Genomic DNA, 24,653 nt, shown 5'->3' on the forward strand with positions numbered 1-24,653 from the left:
TCTCCCTCTAGCTCTTCTTTGCTGGGTTCTTATCTGATGCCTATGAATGTGGCAAATTGTCAAAGAAGTGATGATCTTAAAGGGGTAAAATCACATGATCTGATCAACTGAGGATATAGGCGATTTTACCATAGGCGGCCGGCGTCATGAGGAGATGATTTTGGCAACAAAAAAAACATTTTTGACAAAAAATGACTTAGGCGATTATTTTAACAGTGTGACGATTTTCCATCAAATAAAGTTTTATTCTTGAACACAACCCCAAGTTGCAACGTGTGGCCTCAGAGACTCTACTGCAGGAGAGAAAAGTTAATGGCAGTGGATTAAATGAGGGACACGCGTTGAGCTCAGTAGTCCAGTAGTCCTCTCCCCCATGGATCATTGCGAGACCTCTATGGAGGTTAGTCATCCGCGTTTGCCTGGCAGAGACCACTCTATCCTCCGAGGCTCTTTGATTGTCCTAACGTTGTCAAATATCGCGATTGTTGCCTCACTAATCACTACGTAATGTGCCGTGCTGCTTCAAGCGGCGCTGGTGACAGTGCTGAAAGCTGTTGGGGTAAGTTTTATTAATTTTACCGTTTTATAAAAGATTTTTAACATTTGTTTGACATGTGTCAGTGAGATATGTATCTTTCTTACCCAACGAGCCTTCAGAATTGAACGGTTTATCCAGCAGTTAGTCATACGCAGACCTCGGGCCTGGGTGGGGGCAGCCGTATTTTTCCTCCCCATAAATCACCACACACAAGGACCAAGCAGTCTGGCAGCATGCTAGCTAACTTTAGCCGCTATTAGCCACTTAGCACTGTGAACGGCCTAGCTACAATATTAACCGTTTACACAACATTACAACAACTCCATTTCCAAAACGTCTACAAAAACAGACAGCGGTTGTGAGAAATGTCTGCGTTAAACACAACCGACAACTGATTAGAATTTAACACGAGCCTCCGATCGGTTGTCATGGCTTCTTTGTTGTCCCGTCCTCGTGCCGTTAGCTCCGACAACGTCATCTTTCTGTTATTTGTGGTGTCTACATAATGAACTCGGTTAACGTTAGGTACTGCCACGTTTTTGTCGTTTTTGCCAGTTGTTAGTGTACATGGCCCGCACAATAATTAAGTCTACGTCGGCAGTCAGTCGCATGTCGACCATTCCCAACTAGGGACCACAATGGAAATAAGCCTTAGGGCTTTATTGTATCATCCCTGACTATTTTTTTTTTCATTTATATGACGTATGGCACGGGTTGCTGTTTCATATTTTTATATCAAGAATGGTCAAATAAAATCAATCAACTCTCATTCTGTCCGTTACCTCAAAGTCCTTCCAGAATACAAAGTGTCGGATGGAGGTGCTCGGTGGGACCCAGTTATTTAAAACACTATTTTATTAAAATACACCAGTCACTCGTTTAAAACACATAAGCCGAATTGGTCGCGACACCCGATGGTTTTCTTACAAGCCTTAAATAATTGACCAATTAGTATATACATTTTGGAATTGACCACAGAACATTAAAACTGGGATTCTTTGGGTTGAGCTTGGTATACTTCCCTCAGTCTACAAGAACAACATGATTGTGTGCTTACTTTCCGCCAACTTTCTGATCAGACCCAAGCTAATTACTTGCGATGCCTACCAACTAATAAAAACGGCCAGATGTGCTAACTATTTCAGCTAATTTGACAATGTCGCAGTGAAGTAATTTACATGTAAAAGTCGGTAACGCCCGGCTGTTGACGGCGTTAGCGAGATGCTAATATGTGTGGTTGTTTGCCTGCACAAGGTCATTAAGATGGTGCAATTTATACATGACTGTTACGATGTTCGTTAGTTTGAACAGCAAACAGTGAAACAGAGCCTATCCTCGAAAGTTTAGGCACATATTTTAGAGTTTGACGTGTGTTGGACATTAGCAGGCTTGATGTGACGTTTTCGATAGCGTTGCATGCCGCAACGTGTTGGATCAGGCCATATTAGCAGCTCTAGCTGAGGATGGCGGATTGCTAGGAAGTCACATGGTTGGTACTGTCAGGGCGGTTGTTGTTTGGGCCCAAACCAGGGTAGCACCGTCGTGTGAAACCTTGCGAGACTAAGAATTTTTTATTCGTCACTCGGTCGTAACTGAGCCTTTCTGTAGTCTTCCTTGTTTAATGATTACCGAAATAAACTGCAGTATTATACTCATTAAAAAGTGCTGAAATGGCCAATCGGTGCTGGTGGTTTAGTGGGTGGACTGTTTTTTCCTCTCTTCCTGCGTCACCTAAAGCTGAAAAAGGGGAAGAGAAAGGCCCATCTCTCTCAAGGTCTTTCCACTGAATGGTCGGTCCTTTTATTGCTGATTACCTTTAACCCACTTAACCAATGCAACGCGTGATAACTGACTTCTTTGTTTGTACTATCACTGCGTGTGCAGCTTCAGTCCCTGTGGGTCTAGTATTCATACAAGCCTTGAATGTAAACAAAAAACAGAAGTGCTTGTTGATTAACCCTGATTTAGTAATTTAGGTATGAATAGCAAGGAAGTGCCTTTACAAAAGACCTGTTCTCTATTGCTGGGGTTCCCATTTGCACTTTATGCCAGCATTATATTTTAATGTTCCAGGAAGTACGTGGGATGGGAGTCATTGCAACACAGACGGAGCATAATATCATGTGTCCTGGGTTGGCTCACCCAGCTTGTTTTCAAAGCAGTGTATATGGGTCAACAACAGTCTGCACTAACATACTGATGGTATCAGTGTCTAACTAAATTTTCACACACATAGTTCAACTTAGTTGCTTTGTAAACCTTAGCTGCACATTGACTGAACAACAAGTGTGCAAACAGTTGTGAGTTGAATTACAAAATGGACAGTCCTGCTCAGAAATAGTGCCATAAATATCATGGCCTTAACTGAAGGTATGCACAGAGACTTGTTGATCCACAGCTCTTGCTTGCTAGTCAGCTGCCCGGCCTTGTGGGCTGTGTCCAGAGGCATCTGAGGAAAACCTTTTTATATACTTATGAGTCTGTGGGCAAAGAATCTAGTGTCCTCAAAAAAACTTTAAGCCACCATCATCGTTGTTGTTTTATATCCAATATGCTGGCGTTAAAATAAATATTTTTTTCTTATGTTTTTCATATTTTTATGTTTTTCATATTTGATGCCAAAGTCATCAACTAACCAAATGTGCTTTTTCCCCAACAGTATGAAGTGAAACGGAACTGAATTTTTGTACCATCCGCAACTGCTTCAAGTTCAGATCACAACAACGAAACTGAAGATCAACCTCCCAAAACAAGCAAAGTTGCAACACTGAAGACACGTAGAAAAAAACAAACGGATCACTTCAAGGGTTTAAAACACAAGAAGTAACCAAATCCTGAAACGACCAAAGAAGACATCCATCAGCCCAATTGAAACGCAGAAGACAAGCAATCCTATGCCCAACCATATTCTGAGAAGACTAACTGATCTGAAACCAGAAGTCTGTGCCTACTCAACAGCTTTGACAAAGCACACGTCCCAACGCTGCTCCTAGCCCTCCTCATCCTCACCACACCACCGACTCACCACCGGGGTGTGGAGTGGGCTGCTATCTGCTAGTTTTATTTCCCCCATAGTCCCCCCCATCTTTCCCACTCTCTACTCCTCCCACTGTTTTCATTGTTTTTTTTTTCTAAGCAGTGTTGTTGCACCTGCGTTTGCCTTTTTTTTTGCGCTAGATTTCTCCCCCTTTTTGCTTTATGCAACCATCTAGAACTTGTGCCAGGAACCTGTAACAAGTGTGTGTGTGTTCAACTGTGTGCGTGAAGAGATCTGCAGGAACTGCATAGTCACAGAGATCCTGAGAATTCCAAGATTCAAGACGACGAATAAAGGTGGGTCTTGATCGGTAGTTCCTTTTTATAATGTTAACGAGAACTGTGCTTGTTAATTGTTTAGTCACTTATGATTTAATTTGTCATGTTTTGAATGATCTTCTCCCCCCAAATATGCTGAAAATATTTCCCCTCTATGGGGTTATAAGAATTCAGATTTTGAAAAAATTACACAAGAAGTTGGGTGGAATTCAGAAACTGTATTTGGTCAATTCCCAGTTTGTACATGTCTTCCTGTAATTCACAGAAGTGCAAACACGAATTGAGTAACACACTTCATTGTGATTCAGTTTGGCCAGCTGCACTGTTTTTTTTTTTTGTTTTTTTTTGGGGGTTTGTTTTTAAAGGCAGCAATGCAGAAGTTTGTTTTCTCTTTGTCACTAAATACAAATAAGCATGCATTTGTCCTCTTGGTCAAAGTCAGATGTTGTATAAGCAAACAAACACATGCTACTATTTCTTTCAAAAATATATAAGTTGTGGCCTAATCCATTTTTAAATGGCAACATCTTCAGTAACTGTTAGACCTCAATTCCAAAAAAAGTTGGGACACTGAATTTAAAAAAACAGAAATAAAAAATAGTATTCAACAATTAACAGATCCTTTTTGACCTACATTCAATTGAACACAGTCCTAAAACAACCTATTTAATGTTGAAATTTGGGGCTCATTCTAAATTTGATGCATTCTGTTTTTTTATTTATTTACGTTTTACTGTGCCCCTGATTTCACTGATAAGCACACCTTCAACCACAGATATGGAAATATGAGTAAAAGTAGCTGCTGCAGTGCTTGGTTTGAATTTAACCTCGTACATTGATTCCTCTTTGCATATGATTACGCATTCAAAATTTGTTATGAGTGTGAAAAGTGATACTGAGTTGACAGTTTGTTTCTATCATGCCAGTGACCTCTACGTTGCCATTTACTAAAGATAAGTCTTGTTAAAACATAAGCCAGCCGAACTGAACCGCCACCACTTCCAAACAGTTAAACTGGTTATTCAATTGAGTTAAATTATTTGATTGCCTTCCCACACCCAGCCCGCACCTTATTCCTATTCTGTCGTTTTAAAGTCATATCCTTCCCTGGTTTTTGCCTTTTCAACCCTCCCTGGGGGATAAAAGCCCACAGCTATTTTCCTTTTGTTTGTGACACTTGGCACACTGGCTGACCTATCTGCCTTACCCGTTATGTTTGTTCCTCTCTTCACCCTTGCAGACATCCAGCGGTGTATCATTGGGTGGTTACATAAAAAATAGAACTTAACAGTCAAGCAAAAAAAATCAAAACAAGTAATCAAGTTCAGCAAGTGCTCAAGCAAGTTTGGTCCGAGTTTATGGGAAAATATGGGCAGCCCCTGGAAAGGCTTTGTTGAGTTTACCTTGCCTGCGTCGCCACCCACCGCGTTTGTTAGCGCTGACCTGAGCAGCACCTCCCCTGTCGGACTCAGCCTGTCGCCATATGGCCGATCCGTAAGTTCCACCTTCCCACCTCTTTTTTACGTGCCCCACCCCATTGAACACCCATCCACCCACCTTGCCCTGCATCTTTCTGCTGTGAATGGCCTAACTTCTTTCATCCTTTTCCGGGCTCCCGAGACTAGCCTCTACTCAGTTATATTGTTGCAGGGTGAGGGGTGTTCTACTGATTAGGCTAAACATTTGTCGCTTTTAAGTCCTGAAGAGGATTTTTACTTTCATCCTTATTTTTTCTTTGCGTCATAATGCATCAAAACATTAAGTCTTGCTGAACTACATAACAGCTGGTCTCTGTATGTAGTTAAAAATTGAGATGAATTATCTGGGTCATATTTAAGATACGCACCCATCAGCATTGAACTAAGGTTTTTTGTTATTTGAGACCAAAACCTTTTTAACATGGATGTTTGAGAGTAATCACTGCATAGGCAACCAAACCAAATGCTCAGGCATACGCCACGTGTACTCAGGTCTTTGATGCCCTGCGTCAAAGAACGTTAAATGGTAAAATACCACTTTTCTCTTTTCTAGCGCATTATAGTAGTGCAGTACAGGGCCTAGCAGAAGAGGCTGCTCTGGGACCCCTCTCATAACCCATAACCCATCACCAACTCTGTCCACTGTAGACGCACTGCTAGTTTACCTGTCATTTGCATTTTCTGATTGTCCATCTTCAGTAGTTTTATTTTACTCGACCTTAAGCAACCTTTGTGACACTGCACTTAAACTCCACTTCACCTTAACGGTGCAACAAGGTTGGTTAATCTTTTCAGTTTAGTTTGTCTTCTCTGTAGAGCCATCCTGTTCGGATACACAAGTGTTTTCAACCACTGATTAGTGCTGTTGATTGATGCTGTAATCTGAGACTGTCATGGTTGTTACAGAGTGGCCTTGTGACCTTATTGTTTGGTATGATGGTGTCAGGGTTTGAGTATTGGTGGTTATGATGAGCTATGATACTAATCAAATTGCACTAGAGAAATGTTCTGAATACAACATGTAGTATAATGCTGGAATATCGCGAAATGTATACATGTTGAGACAAATTGTTGCATGGTCGTATATATATTAGATTATGCAATATTTTATTGCCAGATAACTGTTTTTGCGCAATAATTCTACTACGTGTAATATTATGAAAAGGGTAATTTGAAGAGGAAAAAAAAGGCAATGACTGTTCCTTTTTTCAAAGCGGTTGCCTCCTCCCAACAGCATATCCAAGTCCTAACCCCAGTGTCAGAAATGGAAAGAGGCTCCTCTGAACCTCCAGTGGCTCGAAACACTGGCTCTGCCCCGTCCACCTCCACTGGTCCCATGCCTATCCCCCGCTCCTCTTCTGTCTCTTGCCACCCCCACCCAGGAAGTAAAAAACACAAGCGGACTCCCCTATATCAGAGATCAGTAAGAGGGCATGTTCGCTGGTGCCCACGCTGACTTGAACAGCTCTGAGCTGCTGTTGTGTCATGTGACTTTTTGCTAATGGCATGGTTTGTAGTTGCGAGTTTAACAAGGGTGTAGTGGCAGATTTTGAAAAGTGAGATTTTATTGCTGTTGACGGTATAATCACTAATGGTTGGTAGATGGAGTTGAACAATTGTTTTAATGTTTTATTAAACAGAATTGCATGAAGTTTTGTCAGTGCTTAGGGGATTAGGTACTAAAATTACTTGACAAACTGCATGTAAGAAAACTAGGAAGCGCCATACAATGTTATTTGTCTTTATCATTTTTTCATATTAATAGTATAAACTATCTTGAAGTTCTAAGTATTATCAACATCTGTCCCCCACTGTTGATGGCAGGATAGCCCCAGAAGACTCTGATGTAGCTTTACTTTTGCTTCCCCCCTCCTCCCCACTTCTTCCTGAAGTTTGCTGTACCTGCATGTTTTGAAGTGTTTTTTTGTTTTTAAGGTTGACATCAAACACTGCATTAAACTGTGACCCACTTTATTTTGGCTGCCTAATGTTGATTCACTACTGGATGCATTTAAATACTCTCTTCTCCTCTTCCCCCAGATGAGTTTTGACCCGGGCATGCTCCATAACAATGGACACACTGCATACGCCAACGGCACAGGGCCTGGCATTAGAGAGACTGGCGTAGTGGAGAAGCTCCTGACCTCTTACGGGTTCATCCAGTGCTCTGAACGCCAGGCTCGTCTCTTCTTCCACTGCTCCCAGTACAATGGCAACCTGCAGGAGCTTAAAATAGGAGGTGAGTGGCCTTGGACCTGTGTAGCACTCATAAATACTTAACCTCCAGAACTTATCTTGCTGGAAAGAAAATACGAGTTAAATTACTGAAACTTAAGTTGCCCCTGTATCTTTTCAGATGTGCTAAGTGTTTTGTTTTTTCTCCTGCTTGTCTTTCCTCAGATGATGTAGAGTTTGAGGTATCCTCTGACAGGCGCACTGGCAAGCCCATAGCAGTGAAGCTGCTTAAGATAAAGCCAGAGGTGCTGCCAGAGGAGCGCATCTCGGGCCAGGTGGGGCCAGACCTGCACGCCTATCCCTTTACTGTGCTGCATGGTTATATTCATCCAGTTAAGGAACACCATTTTTATTTTCGGTTCTGTCGTTGTCTGTCAGTGTAACATCTATATGGCCCATTGTGTTTTTTGGGCAAGGGGATGTTTTTGTAAGTAAAGTGTTGAATTTGATCCCCCATCAATTTGATTTTGACTCCCATCCAGATTTGGAATATATTTGAATTTTAGATTGGCTTGTTGTGCTGACATGCATGCTTGCTAAGGTGCTGAATGTCCATAGAACAAATATGGCCAAGGGATTGATGTAATTGCCCCCTGGGTGTATTGATGTCTTTGTGGATGCTCACAGCAGCTAGTATAGCACAGTTGGTCAGTCTCCCAAACTAAAACAAACCTGGTACAGGTCTATCAATGACTCTAGACTTTGATGCTTGGCTCATTGTTGATGTACATTTAATAACACAAGTGGTGCCACTTGTCTTGTAATGTATACACATAGTACATATGTGTGGAGTCACATTGTGCTCTGCATGTAGATGCATTGATTGATTCACTGTATTGTTAAATAAGTTTATCAACATGCTAGATGCCATTGGGAGACCTGGCAGAGTGTACAGATTTAATTTGGAAGCACAATCATTCTTATTGCCATTACACTAACCTTGAGCACTGCATTTAAGAGACTTGATATACTTGTTACTGTGACATTTGCAAAATCACCCATTTCATCCATTACATGTCCAGAAATATTTAATTCGGGCTTTGTGTATTTTTTGTAGGGCTGGGCGATATGGACCAAAAGTAATTGCCTGATATATTTAGGCTGAATATTGATGTACAATATATATCACAATATTTTTATTGCAAAGTGAGAGCGAATGTTCAGTCAAAGCCAAATATGACATGTCACAAGTAGTTTTATTGAAACTTTTTAAGTGAACATAAATACTGTATAACAGGAGTACCTTTTTAACAAAAAAAAAAATCAAAGCTCCATAAAGTGCACATTTAAATAAAAAAATATCTTCAATAAAAATAGCCTATGAAATAAAATAAGCCAATCTTTTTCTAAAATATATTTATATGAGAAAAGAATAACAAACATTAGAAAAGCACTAAATGTGACAAACCCTAGTAAGGGCAGCATTTATATATAAAAGAAAAAAAATGAAACTATATAAATATATGCAATATGATCTAATTTCATATCCCATTTAAAATGTATCTTTTATTTTTATATCGATATGTCGCCCAGCCCTAATTATTTGTGTATTATTCTGTACAGTGGATGTTGAAATGCAATCAGCAAAGCAGTGTGCTAACGGCCTCCATCGTGTCATTTCCACCTTTTCCGCAGGTTGTCTCATCAATCCCAGTGCACTTGGATGGAAAGTCTGCTCCCGGTCAGGTGCCCACTGGCAGCGTTTGTTATGAAAGAAATGGGGTAAGTGGCATGGACTGCAGCACCTTTTGATCAATAAAATGCCAGCCGTCAATGCAATTCTAAGTTCATCTACTACACTTAGGGATTTTGGACAGACCGCATTCAGTAGTTTAATTCTTGGCTGGGTTTTGCTATATGCCTGCTAGCATCTGCGTAGACGTTATGATTGATAATGAATGTGTTCATTCCAGGCACAGCATGCGACTGATTAATTGTAGTATAGTATCCACAGTACATAGCCATTTCCTTTGTTGTGTATGTTTTATTCATTCTTCATCACTTTCATCACTTTTTAGTTGCCTTATGCAACACAAGTTTACACGCACACATTTTTTGAGCAGTACATTTGAAGTTATCCTGGACAGTATTTGTCAGTCTTTTGGATTGTTGTAATAATAATAAACATGCATTTGCATAAAGCAAGCATATGTGTCCACTCCCATGTTGATAAGAGTAATAAAAACTTGAAAAATATCCCGTTAAAGTACATTTAGAACAGATAAAATATGAGTGATTAATCGCGAGTTAACTATGAACAATCGTGATTAATCTCGATCAAATGTTTATTTTAATCGATTGACGGCCTTAATTTAAACATGTTAGCATCCATCCCAGAACTATCATCCTTTATACCAGAACCATTTTACTAATTAATGGATCATGTTTCATTTCAGGTTTTCTTTTTCTGATTTGTTTTGTGTGTTCATGCTTGAAAATAAATAAATGTAAACAAAGGCGCTTGTCATGCATCATGGCTGCCACTACCTTGAATTCCATGCACCATGATGTCGTTACCAGTTCTGTTTCTTGAATGTGGTTAATAGGTCTCTAACCCTTCAAAAATCAACAACTTAAGCTGTTGTGACGTTCCACAGGAAGTGTTCTACCTTACCTACACTCCTGATGATGTGGAAGGAAATATACACCTCGACACAGGCGACAAAGTCAGCTTTTACATGGAAACCAACAAGCAGTAAGTCGTTGCACCATGTCAGTATTGTCTTAATGATTCCTAGCTTGCCATTGTATTTATATTTCATCTCTTGTGTTTCAGTACTGGTGCAGTCAGCGCTCGTAATATTCAACTTGTAAAGAAAAAGCAAATGAGGTGCCAGGGTGTGGTGTGTGCTACCAAGGTAAGAGCCACTAATATCATTGCATCATTACTGTCCTATCGCGCAGATTAGAGAAAGTAAAGTTATCTTTTAATCACAAACACACAAAACTAAATGCACTATCAACAGAAAAAAAACTAATTGTACACTTTCCTGTCAGGATTGTTTGTAACAGGGGCAGGGTTGTAATAAACAGATTTACTTTAGATACAATCTTGGGTAGCCCAGTGTCGTATCTAAATGTTAATTATTATATCTATCATACCATGATTTTCACCCTACAGATGAATATAATCATTACATATATACACAAATGTAATTATTTAATGAGAATAACTTTAGTCTAAACATTTTCCAGTCCTCCTTTCTTTAGTCCAGAAAAAAAGCTGTTTCAGACCGAACCTCCTACTTCAGTCGTAGGGAGTGGTACCTGTTATGTTAAACCATGTGTTGTTTTTCAGGAGGCATTTGGATTCATTGAGAGGGCTGATGTGGTGAAAGAGATCTTCTTCCACTACAGTGAGTTCAAGGGTGATCTGGAGGCTCTGCAGGCTGGAGATGATGTCGAATTCACCATCAAAGATAGAAATGTAGGTGTTGAGGTTTGACTCCACCTTCCAGAAATGCCAGCATAATGTTTGAACTTGACTAACTTTTGTTCTTGTGGTCATAGGGTAAAGAGGTAGCCACAGATGTGAGGCTGCTCCCCCAAGGAACAGTCATCTTTGAGGATATCAGCATTGAGCAGTTTGAAGGCACTGTTGTCAAGGTCATTCCCAAGGTTCCCACCAAAAACCAGGCAAGTAGATTACAAGTGTGGTCATCACTCTGCTCAAATAGAAGATGTTTTGAGAGATTTTTAAAATGTATTTTGTAAAGTGATTAATTGGGTTAAATTTGTTTCATTAACAACTCATCAATTATTAGTGCCTCACTTTGAGTGCAGCTAGCACGAGAGCAGTTTCTTGAGTGCAGTAAAAATGTTGTTTATGAAAGGCTAAATGCAAAAAAATATGAATGAATCATGCAGCGGATTATGGAAAAGTTTTTGACTTGTTTTTTTTTAAGAATTTGATAGTCAGTGTTATGAAATAAGCTTCAAACTGTTGGTAGAGCTCTAATTACAACTTTGACAAATCTTTCCTTTTTGTGTCCACAGAATGACCCTCTACCAGGCCGTATCAGTTCTCGGATTGGTTTCACTGACAAGGAACTGCCATTTGGCGAGAAGGACACCAAGTCCAAGGTGACCCTTTTGGAGGGAGACCACATACAGTTCAACATCTCCACCGACCGTCGAGACAAGCTAGAGAGGGCTACCAACATCGACATCCTGCCAGATACCTTCGACTTCACCAAGGAGACTCGTGAAATGGTGGGGATCACATAAGAACGCATTTTATATTTTGAGAAGTAGCAATTTTTATTTGATTTATGTATTGCATCATTGAAGAGATGGGGAAAAAAAAACAACAACTGATTGGAAGGGACGTTCAGCTTCTTTGAACTGAACAGACTAACTTTGTGCCATCCAATATTCTTCTAGGGTGTGATTGCGGCTATACGGGACGGCTTTGGCTTCATTAAGTGTGTGGATCGGGATGCCAGGATGTTCTTCCATTTCAGTGAAGTCCTGGAGGAAAGCCAACTGCACATCTCAGATGAAGTGGAGTTCACTGTTGTGCCTGTAGGTCCTGTTTATAAGCTTTATACAAAAGTATGTATTTTGTCTTACTACTTAATCTGGCACATTTTAATCATTTGATAATGACAAGCTAAAGTAAATGTTCTGTTGCTACCAGGATATGCTGTCAGCCCAGAGGAACCATGCAGTGCGCATCAAGAAGCTGCCTAAGGGCACCGTGTCCTTCCATACCCAGTCTGAGCAGCGCTTTATGGGTGTGATTGAGAAGGAAGTTGTGGCAGCAAACAAGAATGCCAGTCCCACCAAGGGCAAGGAAAAGGTACAATAGTGGATGGTTATGACACATTTCATTGTACATGAAAATACACCCAATACATTAAAAACGGTAGTCTTATAGTCCATCCCAACCCACATCACAGAAACCCCTCTTCCCAATTTCTGTTTTAGTTCTAATTTTCCTCTTTGCTTTCTTGTCCAATGACGACTTCCTGTTCTTGCTCCTTGTTGGTTAGAAAAAGGACAAGGTAGGACTGAGACGTTGTGCATGAAGCCACAAGAATAAATTCTCACAAATGATTGATAAAGATGTGTATTCTAGCAGACTTATAATCTATGCATTTCACTAACATTTGATTCCTAAACCTTTTTTATATGAACAGTCTTAAATCTGAAAAGTTATGCAGTGTAAGAATACTGCATTCACAAGTGTGATATTGACACGCTTTGTCTAAAAGGTATCTCTTTCTCATTTTTCAAGGCTAAAGTTGTAGAAAAGGTTGGTCTTTTGTAGGCTTCTCGCCCACAGATCCTTTACCTCTTTAGTTGACAGCATGGTGTTTGATCACCAATTAACCCTTAGAAACCTGCACTCAAACTGTTGAATGTTGAACTTATTCAGTGTAGGGCTGCACAATTAATAAAACGCTAGTCCCAATTTCTAGTATGGTTATGAAACAAGTCATATGTGATTATTCAGTAACATATTGCATTTGGTCCTTTCTAAATGATGTAAGCAGCACCTTGATTTAATCCTTTACTCTGTGCTCACATTTTTGGTGCTTCAAATTAAGACGGTTGATAAATATTTTTGCTCTTGAAGTGATCATAGTTGCAGCCAGAACCCAAAAAAAAACAACAGATTAAGAAGCATAAAATAGTCTGCTCATTTTCTGTGATCAAGCAGCCTGGCAAGCTGAATTTGTAGTCTCATGGTTTAACATGATAATGCCAGTCAGTTGCATGCTGTGATTGGTTCAGGCAATTACTGTGAATAACTGAGTGGAGAATAAATTACGTGAATATGAAGGGCTGCATTATTTCCTCATCAGTATTGCAAAGTTGTCAGAGGTATTGATACATGGATACCTTTCCGATACCACATGTTTAAAACCACAAGAGTTCCTTTAATTAGATATTCAACTGTATCAAAGAACCCAAACTATAAAAAACATATCCGCAATCAGATAATAAACCCAAGGCTGCACATAATACTGCTAATAGTGTTGTATTCACGTTTTCAATTCTGGTATCATGACAACCTTGCTTCATAGTATGCTGTAATTCAGAGCTGGCACAGTAGACTAGGCTGAGGCTAACACTAACCAACTAGGCTGCTACAGAATAATACATTGCACACACTTTGCAGGTTATCTGCACACCATCTTCTAATACACTACATACTCTTAAATCATCCGATTGAATAATTTGAGACATTGGTAGCTTACACCCGTTTTGTTAAGAAACGGGCGTAGCATTGATGACACTCTCAGCCTCGGCTGGATCAAGCATTGGTGAAGCTCATGATGGTAAGAATGTGATTCATTGCGGATTTATTTATCTCTGTAGGAAGCTGAGGAAGGAGTGATTGCATATGAAGACTGCGGAGTGAAGCTCACCGTGCCATACCATAACAAGGACCTAGAGGGAGGGGGATACCCGCAGGTCGGAGACAAGGTATCTACTGAAAGACACTTCACTCAGTCATTTTGATCGAGATTAAATAGAGAAATTTTAAAAAGCAAACTTCTTATTGAAAGGTGTTGCACATTGGAGTAATGAATTATGTAACAATGCTGAATATCGCAGCGAATAAATAAATATTTTTTATTTATTTACCTCTTAAATTAAATTGCAGGTGTAATAATTTAAAATGCACTACTTTGGCAGGTTTCTCTTTGTCTGTAGTCTGGCTCGATGTCCTGTATAGGATCTTTATGTAAAGGTCTCAAAGTGCAGTAAAAGTTCTATTCTGCAGCATTCAATTAAACATATGTTTAAAGGCATTTAAATTAAGTTCTGTAATTGTAAATTTTGCCACTAAAACTACTATTTTTACGGAAAATGTATCTGTTGTAAATACCATTTTTAAAATACACTTTTTTTTATTACTAATAATAAGTATCGTAATGGACCCCAAAAAAACATATGTTGATCCTGATAATGAAATCAACCATTTGAGACACTGCTGGAGACGTGGGCAACATAAGGCCCGCTTCTATGGGAGACAAGAGCTGCTAATATTTACCCAACTTTTGTCTGTGTTTTGCGGTGGGGATTTATATTGTTCAGATTTTAAGTGTTTGCTTCTCATTGTGACTTATTAATGTTTGACCTCTAGGTGGAGTTCTCCATCAACGAGGTGAAGCGGACTGGCCAGCAGAGCGCCGTCTCCATTAGAGTCCTCAACCGTAATATATCCAATGCAAAGAGACTGCTTGGATTTGTTGCCACACTGAAAGACAACTTTGGCTTCATTGAGACAGCAAATCATGACCAGGAGATTTTCTTTCACTACAGGTAAAGGTTGAATACTTTTGAATGAGTTGGTTGCTATAACTCATTCCTGTTAATAGCATCCAAAGATCTGTCAATTAAAATACACATCTCAGTGTATATCTGTTTTCTCCTCAGTGAAATGTGTGGAGACTTGGATAACTTGGAGCTGGGTGACACAGTGGAGTACACCCTCTCTAAGGGAAAAGGAAACAAAGTCAGTGCTGAAAAGGTTACCAAAGTGGCTGCAGGTATGAACCATTTAATTCCAATGTATAATATGTTGATGTAGCATTTTAGTGTAGGTGGGGCTGCCTACCAATAAAGTGTGTGAAAACTACGGTTTCTCCACTTTTAGTGAATGGCATTTGTGAGGATGTTGGTGCGACAGTGATGATGGGGAAAGTCATCCGTCCCTTGCGCAGTGTGGACCCCTCCCAGACAGAATACCAAGGGCTTATTGAAATCACAGAGGAAGGTCGGTGTCAAGTTATGATGGGACATTTAAAGTCCAGTTTTTGGTTAGGAAGATGATCTCACACCTTCTGCGTTCTTGATTTGTTCCAGGTGCAACTAAAGGCCAGAATTATGCCTTTGGAATCATGGGTATGTCGAACAAAGCCGATTGTCTGCAGAAAGGAGAAATTGTGAAGTTCCAGGTTTGCACAATTTCCCAAACTGGAAAGAAGATGGCCTGTAATGTGGTCCCTCAGCGTCGAGCCATGGTGGAGTGTGTCAAAGACCAGGTAGGGTTCAGTTCTTGGTTTTCACTTTCATTGGTGCTCATTGCAACACATTTATCAGAAACCTCAGTGTTAAAGTGACTGTTGCTGTAGGACAGGTTATGCTGCAGTGAATGACTTTCAATGGCGTGATTTTGAAGTTGTGTTTTATCTCCTCCAGTTTGGCTTCATCACATATGAAGTTGGTGAGAGCAAGAAGCTGTTCTTCCATGTTAAAGAAGTGCAAGATGGCCTAGAGCTTCAGACCGGGGATGAGGTGGAGTTCTCGGTTGTCCTCAATCAACGCACAGGAAAATGTAGTGCCTGCAATGTACGCAGAGTCAGGTAAGGACTTCAGAACCTGGTTTACACTTCAGTTTGTTTGCTCCTGTCACATTTTACTCAAAGCAATATTCAAGTCTTAAAAGTTTGTAAAAGCTCAAACAGATTAGGAATAAATCACAATGATGTTTTATTCAGTTGACTTAGGTGCTGCGCCTAACTGGCAATCCCCACTGGACGCGTTTTTAGAAGCGTTTTGTACGGGCGTCTCACAGATCAAATAGGATTACAGTCTATTAAATGTGTCGACGTGCGTCTCATGGAGACCCCCAGAGTTTTTTTTACTCGCAGAGTCTATTTTTATCAGACTTAGTGAATCGTTTTTTGCAAATACAGCTGAATAAAGTTAAAATCACATTGCCGGATATTTGTGTGATTTAATTAACCACATCTACGTTCATTGATGAACGCTGCCACTCAGCCTGTGTTTCTGTTTCACTTCACGCAGATTCCCCTCGCTTGCAACAGTGGGAATAGAAATATTATATTAATTATATTGAGAAATATAATCAATGTATACATTGTTGATTTCCTTCTGAGATGCCGACATGAAAACTATTAAGCAAATCATTAATTTCAATACATTTCTGCTGTCAGTCAGCCTGCTGAAGGCAGTTCAACCAGCCGCTGCCTCTCAGCTCCTGCAGAGAAACACCAGGAGCCTTGATTGAATAATTAACATGCGGTAAATAAGTTCAAAACACACATACAGCAGAATGTTTGTGTGATTTAGACGTCTTTCTATGCAGACAGACAGCTTCAGTAAGCGCGACGGAAAACGTGTCCATTTGGGATTGCAAAATGGACAACACTGCTGCTTTTTGAAAACAGCCTGCAGCTCAGGCCAAGTTATATTGAACTTTTGTCACATGACTTGTTCTCAGTCAAGTCAATCATGGTGTCCAAGTCGCACTGGAGCACAGTTTTTTACATGTTATAGTCAGTGCAATTGGTTTATTTTAAGTAAGACATGTAAAGTGATTTTGATTAAATATCACTATTTTTGGTACTCTTGCTGTCGCGCCTTTCGCATATTATTCAAGGACTGTCAGATATATAGTATAGTAACATTTTCAAGTTGTATGCTGAAATAGTCTGCTCTGTGTTGATCTTAAATGCTCATTTATGTACCCGATGTTACAGCGAGGGGCCTAAACCAGTGGCGACTCCACGTCCAGATCGTCTGGTAAACAGATTGAAGAGCATCACCCTCGACGATGCCAGTGCTCCCCGTCTGGTGATTGTAAGACAGCCCCGCGGTCCTGACAATTCAAAGGTATCGCCACATTTTGTCTGTGCTATTAATGTAGCTCCTAGCCTTGACGTGATAGATATACACTGCTCAAAAAAATAAAGGGAACACTTAAACAACACAATGTAACTCCAAGTCAATCACACTGTGAAATCAAACTGTCCACTTAAGAAGCAACACTGATTGACAATCAATTTCACATGCTGTTGTGCAAATGGAATAGACAACAGGTGAAAATTTTAGGCAATTAGCAAGACACCCCCAATAAAGGAGTGGAGTGTGTTTTTCTACTAAAATAGTGACTCCAAATCCAGACCTCCATGGATTAATAAATTTGATTTCCATTGATAATTTTTGTGTGATTTTGTTGTCAGCACATTCAACTATGTAAAAACAAAGTATTAACATTTCATTCCTTCAGATCCAGGATGTGTTATTTTTTGTGTTCCCTTTATTTATTTGAGCACTGTATATTCTCAATACTTTTCCCACTTGTGCCAGAGAAGCACAAGTGGGAAAAGTAAAGTTAATCCTTATTGAAATACTTGTTTTGCATCTATGTAAGCTACAACATTAATTACACCTTTTTTTTTTTTTTTTTTTTTTTTTTTTAATGCAGGGCTTCAATGTGGAGCGCAAGACTCGCCAGCCCGGTGTCATTGACTGAGCAATACAGAGCCCAACCCTGTTTGGTGTTGGTGGGATGCTGTCCCAAAGGGCAACAACAGGGGATAAGGGAATTTGATTTGACACATGCTTGTACACACAAACTCATACACAAAACATACGCACACATACAATAATCGGCATGTGTAATCTTCGTCCCCATCGATAACCTGCGAGGGAACTTTTCTCATTCCCTGCCTCCCATGTATGATGTACTTGATACAGAGTTCCACACTGCAGTGTACATGGGGTCTCTGAGTGCGTGTGTGTGCGTGTGTGATGTATCCTAGAAGTGATTATAGTGTGTAACGGAGGTATTTGTTTCTGAGGGTCTTGTCCCTCTAAATCAGAGTGACGACTGTGTGGCTGTCTATGTCCCTATTGTTTGAATCTGCTTTGTCTGGAATTCTGCACCTGTAATCTGTCCAGTGTTTTGCCTGGGTGAATGAGTGTGACTGTTGGCATGTCTTTTGAGCATCTGCTCCATGTTTTTTCTCATATTTTTGCTCCTTTACCCCTGGAAACTAAAAATGGTTTCATTGTCGAGTTTCCACTACTGTATGCTTTCCTAAAAGACGCATAAAGCAAAGCAAAGTTCCCTCCATAAGGAGGATCATATATCTCATGTGCGAGCTTAAACTGAGGATTCTTCTCTGCTCGGTTTTTTGAGCAGTTTTTAAAACGCTTTATTGAAGAGCTGAGGTGAAAGCATGGTGTGTGTGTATGTGTGATGTATGTGAATGTCAAAGTAGTTAATCTGATGGGATTTACTTTTACCAATCTGGAGCCTTTAGATACCTTTTTGGTATTCACATGCTCCACTTAAGCAATTTTTTCCCAGGTGCAGAATTCCTTGTGGCATCTTATATCTGCGGTTCTTTTATACTATGTTTTTTTTTTTTTCTTCTTGCACATATTTTTGCTTTTTTCCATTGAAACTCAATCTGCTAATATTGAATTAAGTAAGAATAAGGTGCCTAAAAACTACAAGCAAAATGGAAAAAAAAAAAGAAAATAAGAAATTAGATGTATCCTCTGTTCCCAGCCAACCGCCAAAACATTGAGAACAATCTTAGGGTGGCTTTCTTTTCTAGTAGAAATAATACTGATATGCATCCCAAACCTGTGGGTTGAACTATACTGTATGTAATGTGTGCTTTTTTGCTTAGTGAAAGTTCATTGAAACTTCAGATATAACAAAACAAATTTAACTTAAAGGAGAAAAGTATTAGAAATTCAGTTTAAAAAAAAAAAAAAAAGAGAAAAAAAAGCATTAAGAATCAGGATACCAGTTACTGTGCGCTTGGAGACATGGTGGGCGAGCTGTTGTGCCTCTGCACATTAATTACAGTCTAAATTAATTTCAACTTTGGAGATCACCGGGTTTCAGTTGAACCACAAACAGAGGTTCTCATGTACTTTTGTTAATGGTCTTGAATGAAACAATTGAATTAAAGTTTTATGAAAATCATGAGCTGTTTTTTCTGTCTTTTTTCTTTTTTTTTTTTTTTTTTTTTTTTTTCCCAGAGAAAGTCCGCTTGTATTTATGACTGGTTTAACCCTCAGGGCATTTTACGTGCTTCTCATTCTTCATTTGTTAATAGTTTTGGCTGTGTTCATGCATTTGGCATGCATTTTGGCAAGATTGTGTATTTTTATTCGATCTTGTTATTTCCAGCTCAGCTCCAATAGTTACACATTGAGCACGTAAAATGAGCCATTGAAACCCGTTCAAAATGCAGTTTTTGATCTCACTTACGGTAAAGCATAATGCATGCATTTTAATCTTGGTGTCAGTCTGGGCTTTAGCCTTGGAATTTATCATTTTTACTACTCCACTAGATGGTGACGTTTTGACCACTTGAGAAATTTGAGATTTATACACACAAGCATGTACTGCTTCAAATAAATAAATAAAAATGTATCATCTTGAATCACATCAAAGATGCAGCCATCTAGAGAGACATGACAAACTCAACAAAAGTTATTTACACAGCTGCGATTGCAGCCAGGTCTATAAAAATGGTGGCGTCATGACAGACACCTGGCATATAAAGGTTTAAGTATTTAAAAAATCAATTAAGTCTTTGATATAAAAAATTAGGTCAGATGTAGGGGGGAAAAATTAAAATCTCAAGTAAAAGTTCTAGCATTCAAAACTACCAAAGTTAAAGTACAGTACTTGAGTAAATGTACTTAGTTACATCCCACCACTGACATGCTAAATTTTTGGTAATTCTAAATAGTATGATGTGGGCATTAGAATGAATGGGAGACTAATTAGGTGCAGCCAGATTTTTTCTTTTTTTTTACCCATATGTGCTTTATTCTGTTGTCGTCTCATCTGAAACTAAAAATCTACCCAAACCAGTGTCAGAGTCTATAATATCTTAACCATTTTTAATTTTTTAAAGAGCAAGTCCATACTTTATGCTTGATGACACAAATTGAGTTGTATCACTCTAGTTTTTGGATTTGGGAGAGCTGTCCCATGTTTAATATTTTTTGGACTGCCTTAGACAATAAAAATAACTTGAATTTTAAAAGCGTAATTCCCCTTTAATGTCCAGGTAAAGCAGAAATATATATGTGATCTAAGTTTTCCACACCACCGACAAACGTGTTATTAAACACCTAGCCAAATTTTAATTAAGAAAATTACTGCAAGTGTAAAAATGTAGGTTTTGAAATTGTAAAATAAATAAATAAAAGCTGTTTTCTCTGCTTTGAGAAAATGGTTTTATGGTCTAATTCCATAATTCAGTCATATATAGTTTTCAAGTTTTTTTTTACGTTTTCAATTATTTTGTAAGTTGTTTATTATATTTTTCGTACAAATATCTGATGTTCACTGTACCCAGACTTTAAGGACTCTCAGTAGATGATAGAATTTACAAATTCATCAGAGATAAGACTTAATGAAAGCTTTTAGACCAGTACCAAAATGAAATGAAGACTTACACCAGCTCTCCTGAGGTGTGCAGTCATTTTTTTATTTACTTTTTTGTTACAGAGAACAGTAAATGCATCTATAATTTCTTCAGGACTAATTCTTTGCTTGCATCCACAGCACATTGTTTCAGCATCACAACTCCATTCATTTCAACTCCATTTCAGTTTTTTTTCTTCAGTAAGTTCAGTTGCATAATTTACTAAAACACAAGTCTGCATGGGTTGAATACTCACAATGGTAATGAATCAGACCTGCAGATATCATTTAAAATGTAAAGGTTGTGAATCTTTAAGTGTTGATTTTAAAATATGCTGTACACAAAAGATTGTATGCAATGCAAACACCTTAACAACTTAATATTTGGGATCCTCCATAAATTTCATTCTAAACCTTGGTACTGCCCAGATATATCGTGAGCTCAGAGCGGTGGATCACCTTCTTTTTAGTCTGTGTTTGAGGGGTTTGGGCTTGAGTCCAGCGTGACCACCACTCCCTCAGCTCTGTGGGCCCTGTGGGCCTCCGCTCCTTTATCTGGCTGGGAGGAACTAGAGCATGAGGCGGCTTTAAGCCGTCTCTGGGCGGGAACTTCCTGTTAATATTTACATCCCCATCTGGATCAGATTGTTGCGGATTTAAGTCCTCAGTGGAAATGGCTGAAATCTCCCTGGCAGCATTTGTGCCAGCTTTGGAAAAACGCTCTGAATCCTTTTTGTCAAAGTTTTGAGAGGCAAAGAAATCAAGCCCCTTCATTTTGATCCTGTACTCCTCCAGCTTGACCTTGCACCCAGCAGCGTTAGCCCTCATCTCAAGGAACTGGCCCTGCAGATCTTTCTCGTAACCTTCCTCCGCCTTTAATTCATTCTCCCAAAACTTGATCTGCTCCAGCTCCTCTTCAACCATTGTCTGCTGGGCTTCCTGCTCAGCTTTTTTGGCTCTCTGTTTTTCCTCAAGCTCCAAGATCTGTTTGTCAATGATTGCTATCTGGTCCTGTAAATCCTGCAAACAGCTGAGTTGATATATTATGGTTTTTCTCAGACTGTTTTTCTCATCTCCATTTGTAGCACAGTTTGAACTGGACCGGTCACTGGATTTAATCTCTTGAGTGTGTTTGCTTTCTTTGCCCCTCGTCTGACTTCCCATGCAGCAGGACGTTTGACGATCTAAGTCTGGCTTTACACTTTTCTGACCTCTGGCTTTGCTTCTGCTACTCTGCTTACCTTCGTCAACAGTGAGAGAAACTGCCAAACATGTCCGATTCTTTTTATCTGTCCTCTTACTGCTTTCCTTATCACAGGCAGTACTATAGACCTTGCCCTTCCCCAGACTCTCCAGCCATTCCCAGGCCTCCTCCATGAGCGTCAGAGACTTCCTTTTAGGCCTTTTCAGCTCCTCTTTTTGCTGCTCAGCCTCTTGTTTAAAACAGGACAGCGGTGGCAAGCTTTGACGATGCAAACTTAATGATCCACTACCCCGCCGCATTCTGGTGCCTGCATCTTTTCTTCTCAGTGGCGGGCAGGGTTGGTACCTGCCAAATTTGGTCCGGCTCATTTCGTCCCAGACTGAGGGTCCGTTGTGGAGCAGTGTCAGTCTGACATCCCTGGTCTGCTCACCGTACTTCTGAAGAGTCTCCAGAAGGTGCTCATTGGGCGCCATGCACCGCTCAAAGTCTTTAAATTTCTCCTGTAACACATAGCGCCCGGGCTGACCTAAAAAGAAGGATGACACCAGCTTGGTCAACATGTGAAAACATCTTTTTAATATGCAGTGCCTCAGGGATAGTACATACCCAGGGCTTGAGCCAAAGCTATGACAACTTCTTGGCACGTTGTTTCCTCTGTAACTCCACAAACCACACGTGGGATACCGTCCACCAACACCTTCACTTCCATTGTACCCAATCTGTGGTTTTAAAAGGACATACAATTTAAATTTAGTCAATGTGTGACAATGAGTCCCATTAACATCCACTGTAATCTGTCTGCCCATCATGCATTGGCAGTTTAAAGCATTTTAGTAGGTCTACAGTGACAGAGTCTCCAAAATAGTTAAAATAAATTAACAGAAAACAAACTTTAATGACCGTAAAAGACCTATCCATTACAAAATACAAGAAGCACCTACCTCTCGGTTCTGTCTCTTGTAGAAATGCTCAGACGTCCCTGCTCTGGAGGAATGTTCTGGTTGGGAGGAAATCTTGAGCAATTAAGAGCAATTAAGATTCTTGAAGTCACCTACCACCAGAGGACAATTTCTGATCCCACCCATCTTGCATAGTTTCCATTTCCTGACACACAGCAACATTGAATTTCTCTAGGTTTATGTAAAAAAAGTATGAGCGAAAAATACACATAGAGCTGACAGTACTGAGGAGGTCTAAATCACATATAAGACAGGGTTGTATGTGTATTCTCATTGCTCAAACCAAATTAATTGTGTCTGCAGCTTTGTTATTTTCTTCAACAGCCACAAGACAACAACAAGATAATAAATAATACATGTAATTTGCCCTTTCCACTGCATGATTCAACTCAACTCACATTTGGTACAAAGTGCTTTACTCCATTTCATTTTCCAGTGCAGATAGAGTAGCCTAGAGTATAAATAGTGTACGGTGTAGTTTTGGAACTGTCATATTTGTTAAAAATCTCGGTCGAGTGAAAAAGAAAAGTGGCGTTGCTGATGGTAAATAACCATCTTCTAACTAAAGGTGTGAATCAGCAGAGGCCCCACAATGCAATTTTATCCTGATACTTGAGTCACAATACAATATTATTGGCATTTTCAGCATTTTGCTATATGGTGAGTATTGCGATACAATATATTGCGATTTAACTGTTTAACTGCATCTTGTGTCCACAAAATGAAATTCAATCAAGAATTGTTTTGTCAAATAAGAGAAAATTCTCAGTCTATTCATCTCACTTCAGTCTTTTTATTTCTCCACAATGAGAGTCAAACCCACAGACTGACCAACAAAGTATTCAGTCAAACTGAACTGAACTGATATCAAACATGTATGGACGACAACAACTACAGTATTTCCTTTAACTTTCCTCAACTTTAAGCTTCACTGCTCTGATTTTTTTTATTTTTATGAAACATAAATAAAAAAGCCTAACTTTGCAGGATTATTTCGACAACTTCCAGACACAATATTTTGAAATGCTCATAGATTCCTTAGATCATCTAGTTTCATATGATACCAGTATCTCCGGTATATTCCTAAAAGTGAGCGTGCTACAGCCTCCCGAAAAAAACAAAAACAGCAAATATACTGACGGACGGAACGTTTAATATCGATACTTGGCGGCCATGAATCAATATAATATTGCCACGCAAAATATCACGATACAAGGCTGTATTGTTTTCCCCCCCTACGTATCAGCCTGCTTGGACCAAGGTGGTAACAAAAACAGTACCAGGTGCTATCCACAACTTTTGCAAATATAAAACCAAAGACGAGCTAATTTAATGTCATCACTGGAGGGTTATTTTTATGCAGTCCATGTTTTACCCCCAACTGTATAGATATTTGCTGTATGCTAACTAGCCACCTTGTCATTAGCAAAAGTTGTAGCTAGGTAGCAACCTAGTTGAGGCTAGTTTTGCCTTTGGTTAGTCCTACAATTTTTAGCCTCCAACTAAGTGTACTGACACTATGTTGAACCTCCACATTGACTGTGTAATACCATCAAACAAGTCCAGCTTTTTTCAAATTAATTTTCTTCATAACCTTCTCCTTCGTAAGTCCATTAGAGGCATACAGCCTTGGAATGAACGCACATATATTTGCCTTTCAACTCATTTTTTATTAGCACTGTAAGTGCTTTAATTCGCACGGCCCAACACAATTGTGTGACCACTTGGGTTTTTCCATTAGATTGTAAAATTATCTTTG

General features: G+C 39.5%; 2 protein-coding genes across 9 annotated transcripts; one reads left to right on the forward strand and one right to left on the reverse strand.

The window, feature by feature from the left end:
* The first annotated feature begins 400 nt into the window (after positions 1–400).
* On the forward strand, positions 401–19,273 carry csde1 (cold shock domain containing E1, RNA-binding). Of its 8 annotated transcripts, none has more exons than XM_059332661.1 (21): positions 401–559; positions 3,198–3,871; positions 5,094–5,347; positions 7,372–7,570; positions 7,732–7,898; positions 9,202–9,288; positions 10,113–10,261; positions 10,343–10,424; positions 10,865–10,993; positions 11,077–11,202; positions 11,563–11,778; positions 11,950–12,120; positions 12,206–12,367; positions 13,894–14,001; positions 14,666–14,844; positions 14,959–15,071; positions 15,179–15,298; positions 15,388–15,566; positions 15,724–15,887; positions 17,028–17,160; positions 17,756–19,273. In XM_059332661.1, the coding sequence occupies exons 3-21, from the start codon at positions 5,222–5,224 to the stop codon at positions 17,801–17,803; spliced, it is 2,658 nt and encodes an 885-aa protein (XP_059188644.1). In that variant the 5' UTR covers positions 401–559; positions 3,198–3,871; positions 5,094–5,221; the 3' UTR covers positions 17,804–19,273. The 8 variants fall into 8 exon arrangements, with proteins under 8 accessions (XP_059188644.1, XP_059188645.1, XP_059188646.1 ...); XM_059332662.1 differs by having other exon boundaries at positions 11,950–12,090; XM_059332663.1 differs by having other exon boundaries at positions 10,164–10,261.
* A 1,753-nt stretch (positions 19,274–21,026) lies between these two features.
* rassf11 (Ras association domain family member 11) lies at positions 21,027–22,674 on the reverse strand. Its single transcript, XM_059332243.1, is given in 2 exon segments — positions 21,027–22,461; positions 22,542–22,674. Coding segments are annotated over 2 exon segments (1,455 nt in total). The 3' UTR covers positions 21,027–21,139.
* Between the last annotated feature and the right edge of the window lie 1,979 nt (positions 22,675–24,653).

Source organism: Centropristis striata, chromosome 5, assembly GCF_030273125.1.
Source record: "Centropristis striata isolate RG_2023a ecotype Rhode Island chromosome 5, C.striata_1.0, whole genome shotgun sequence".
Taxonomy (NCBI): Eukaryota; Metazoa; Chordata; class Actinopteri; order Perciformes; family Serranidae; genus Centropristis; species Centropristis striata.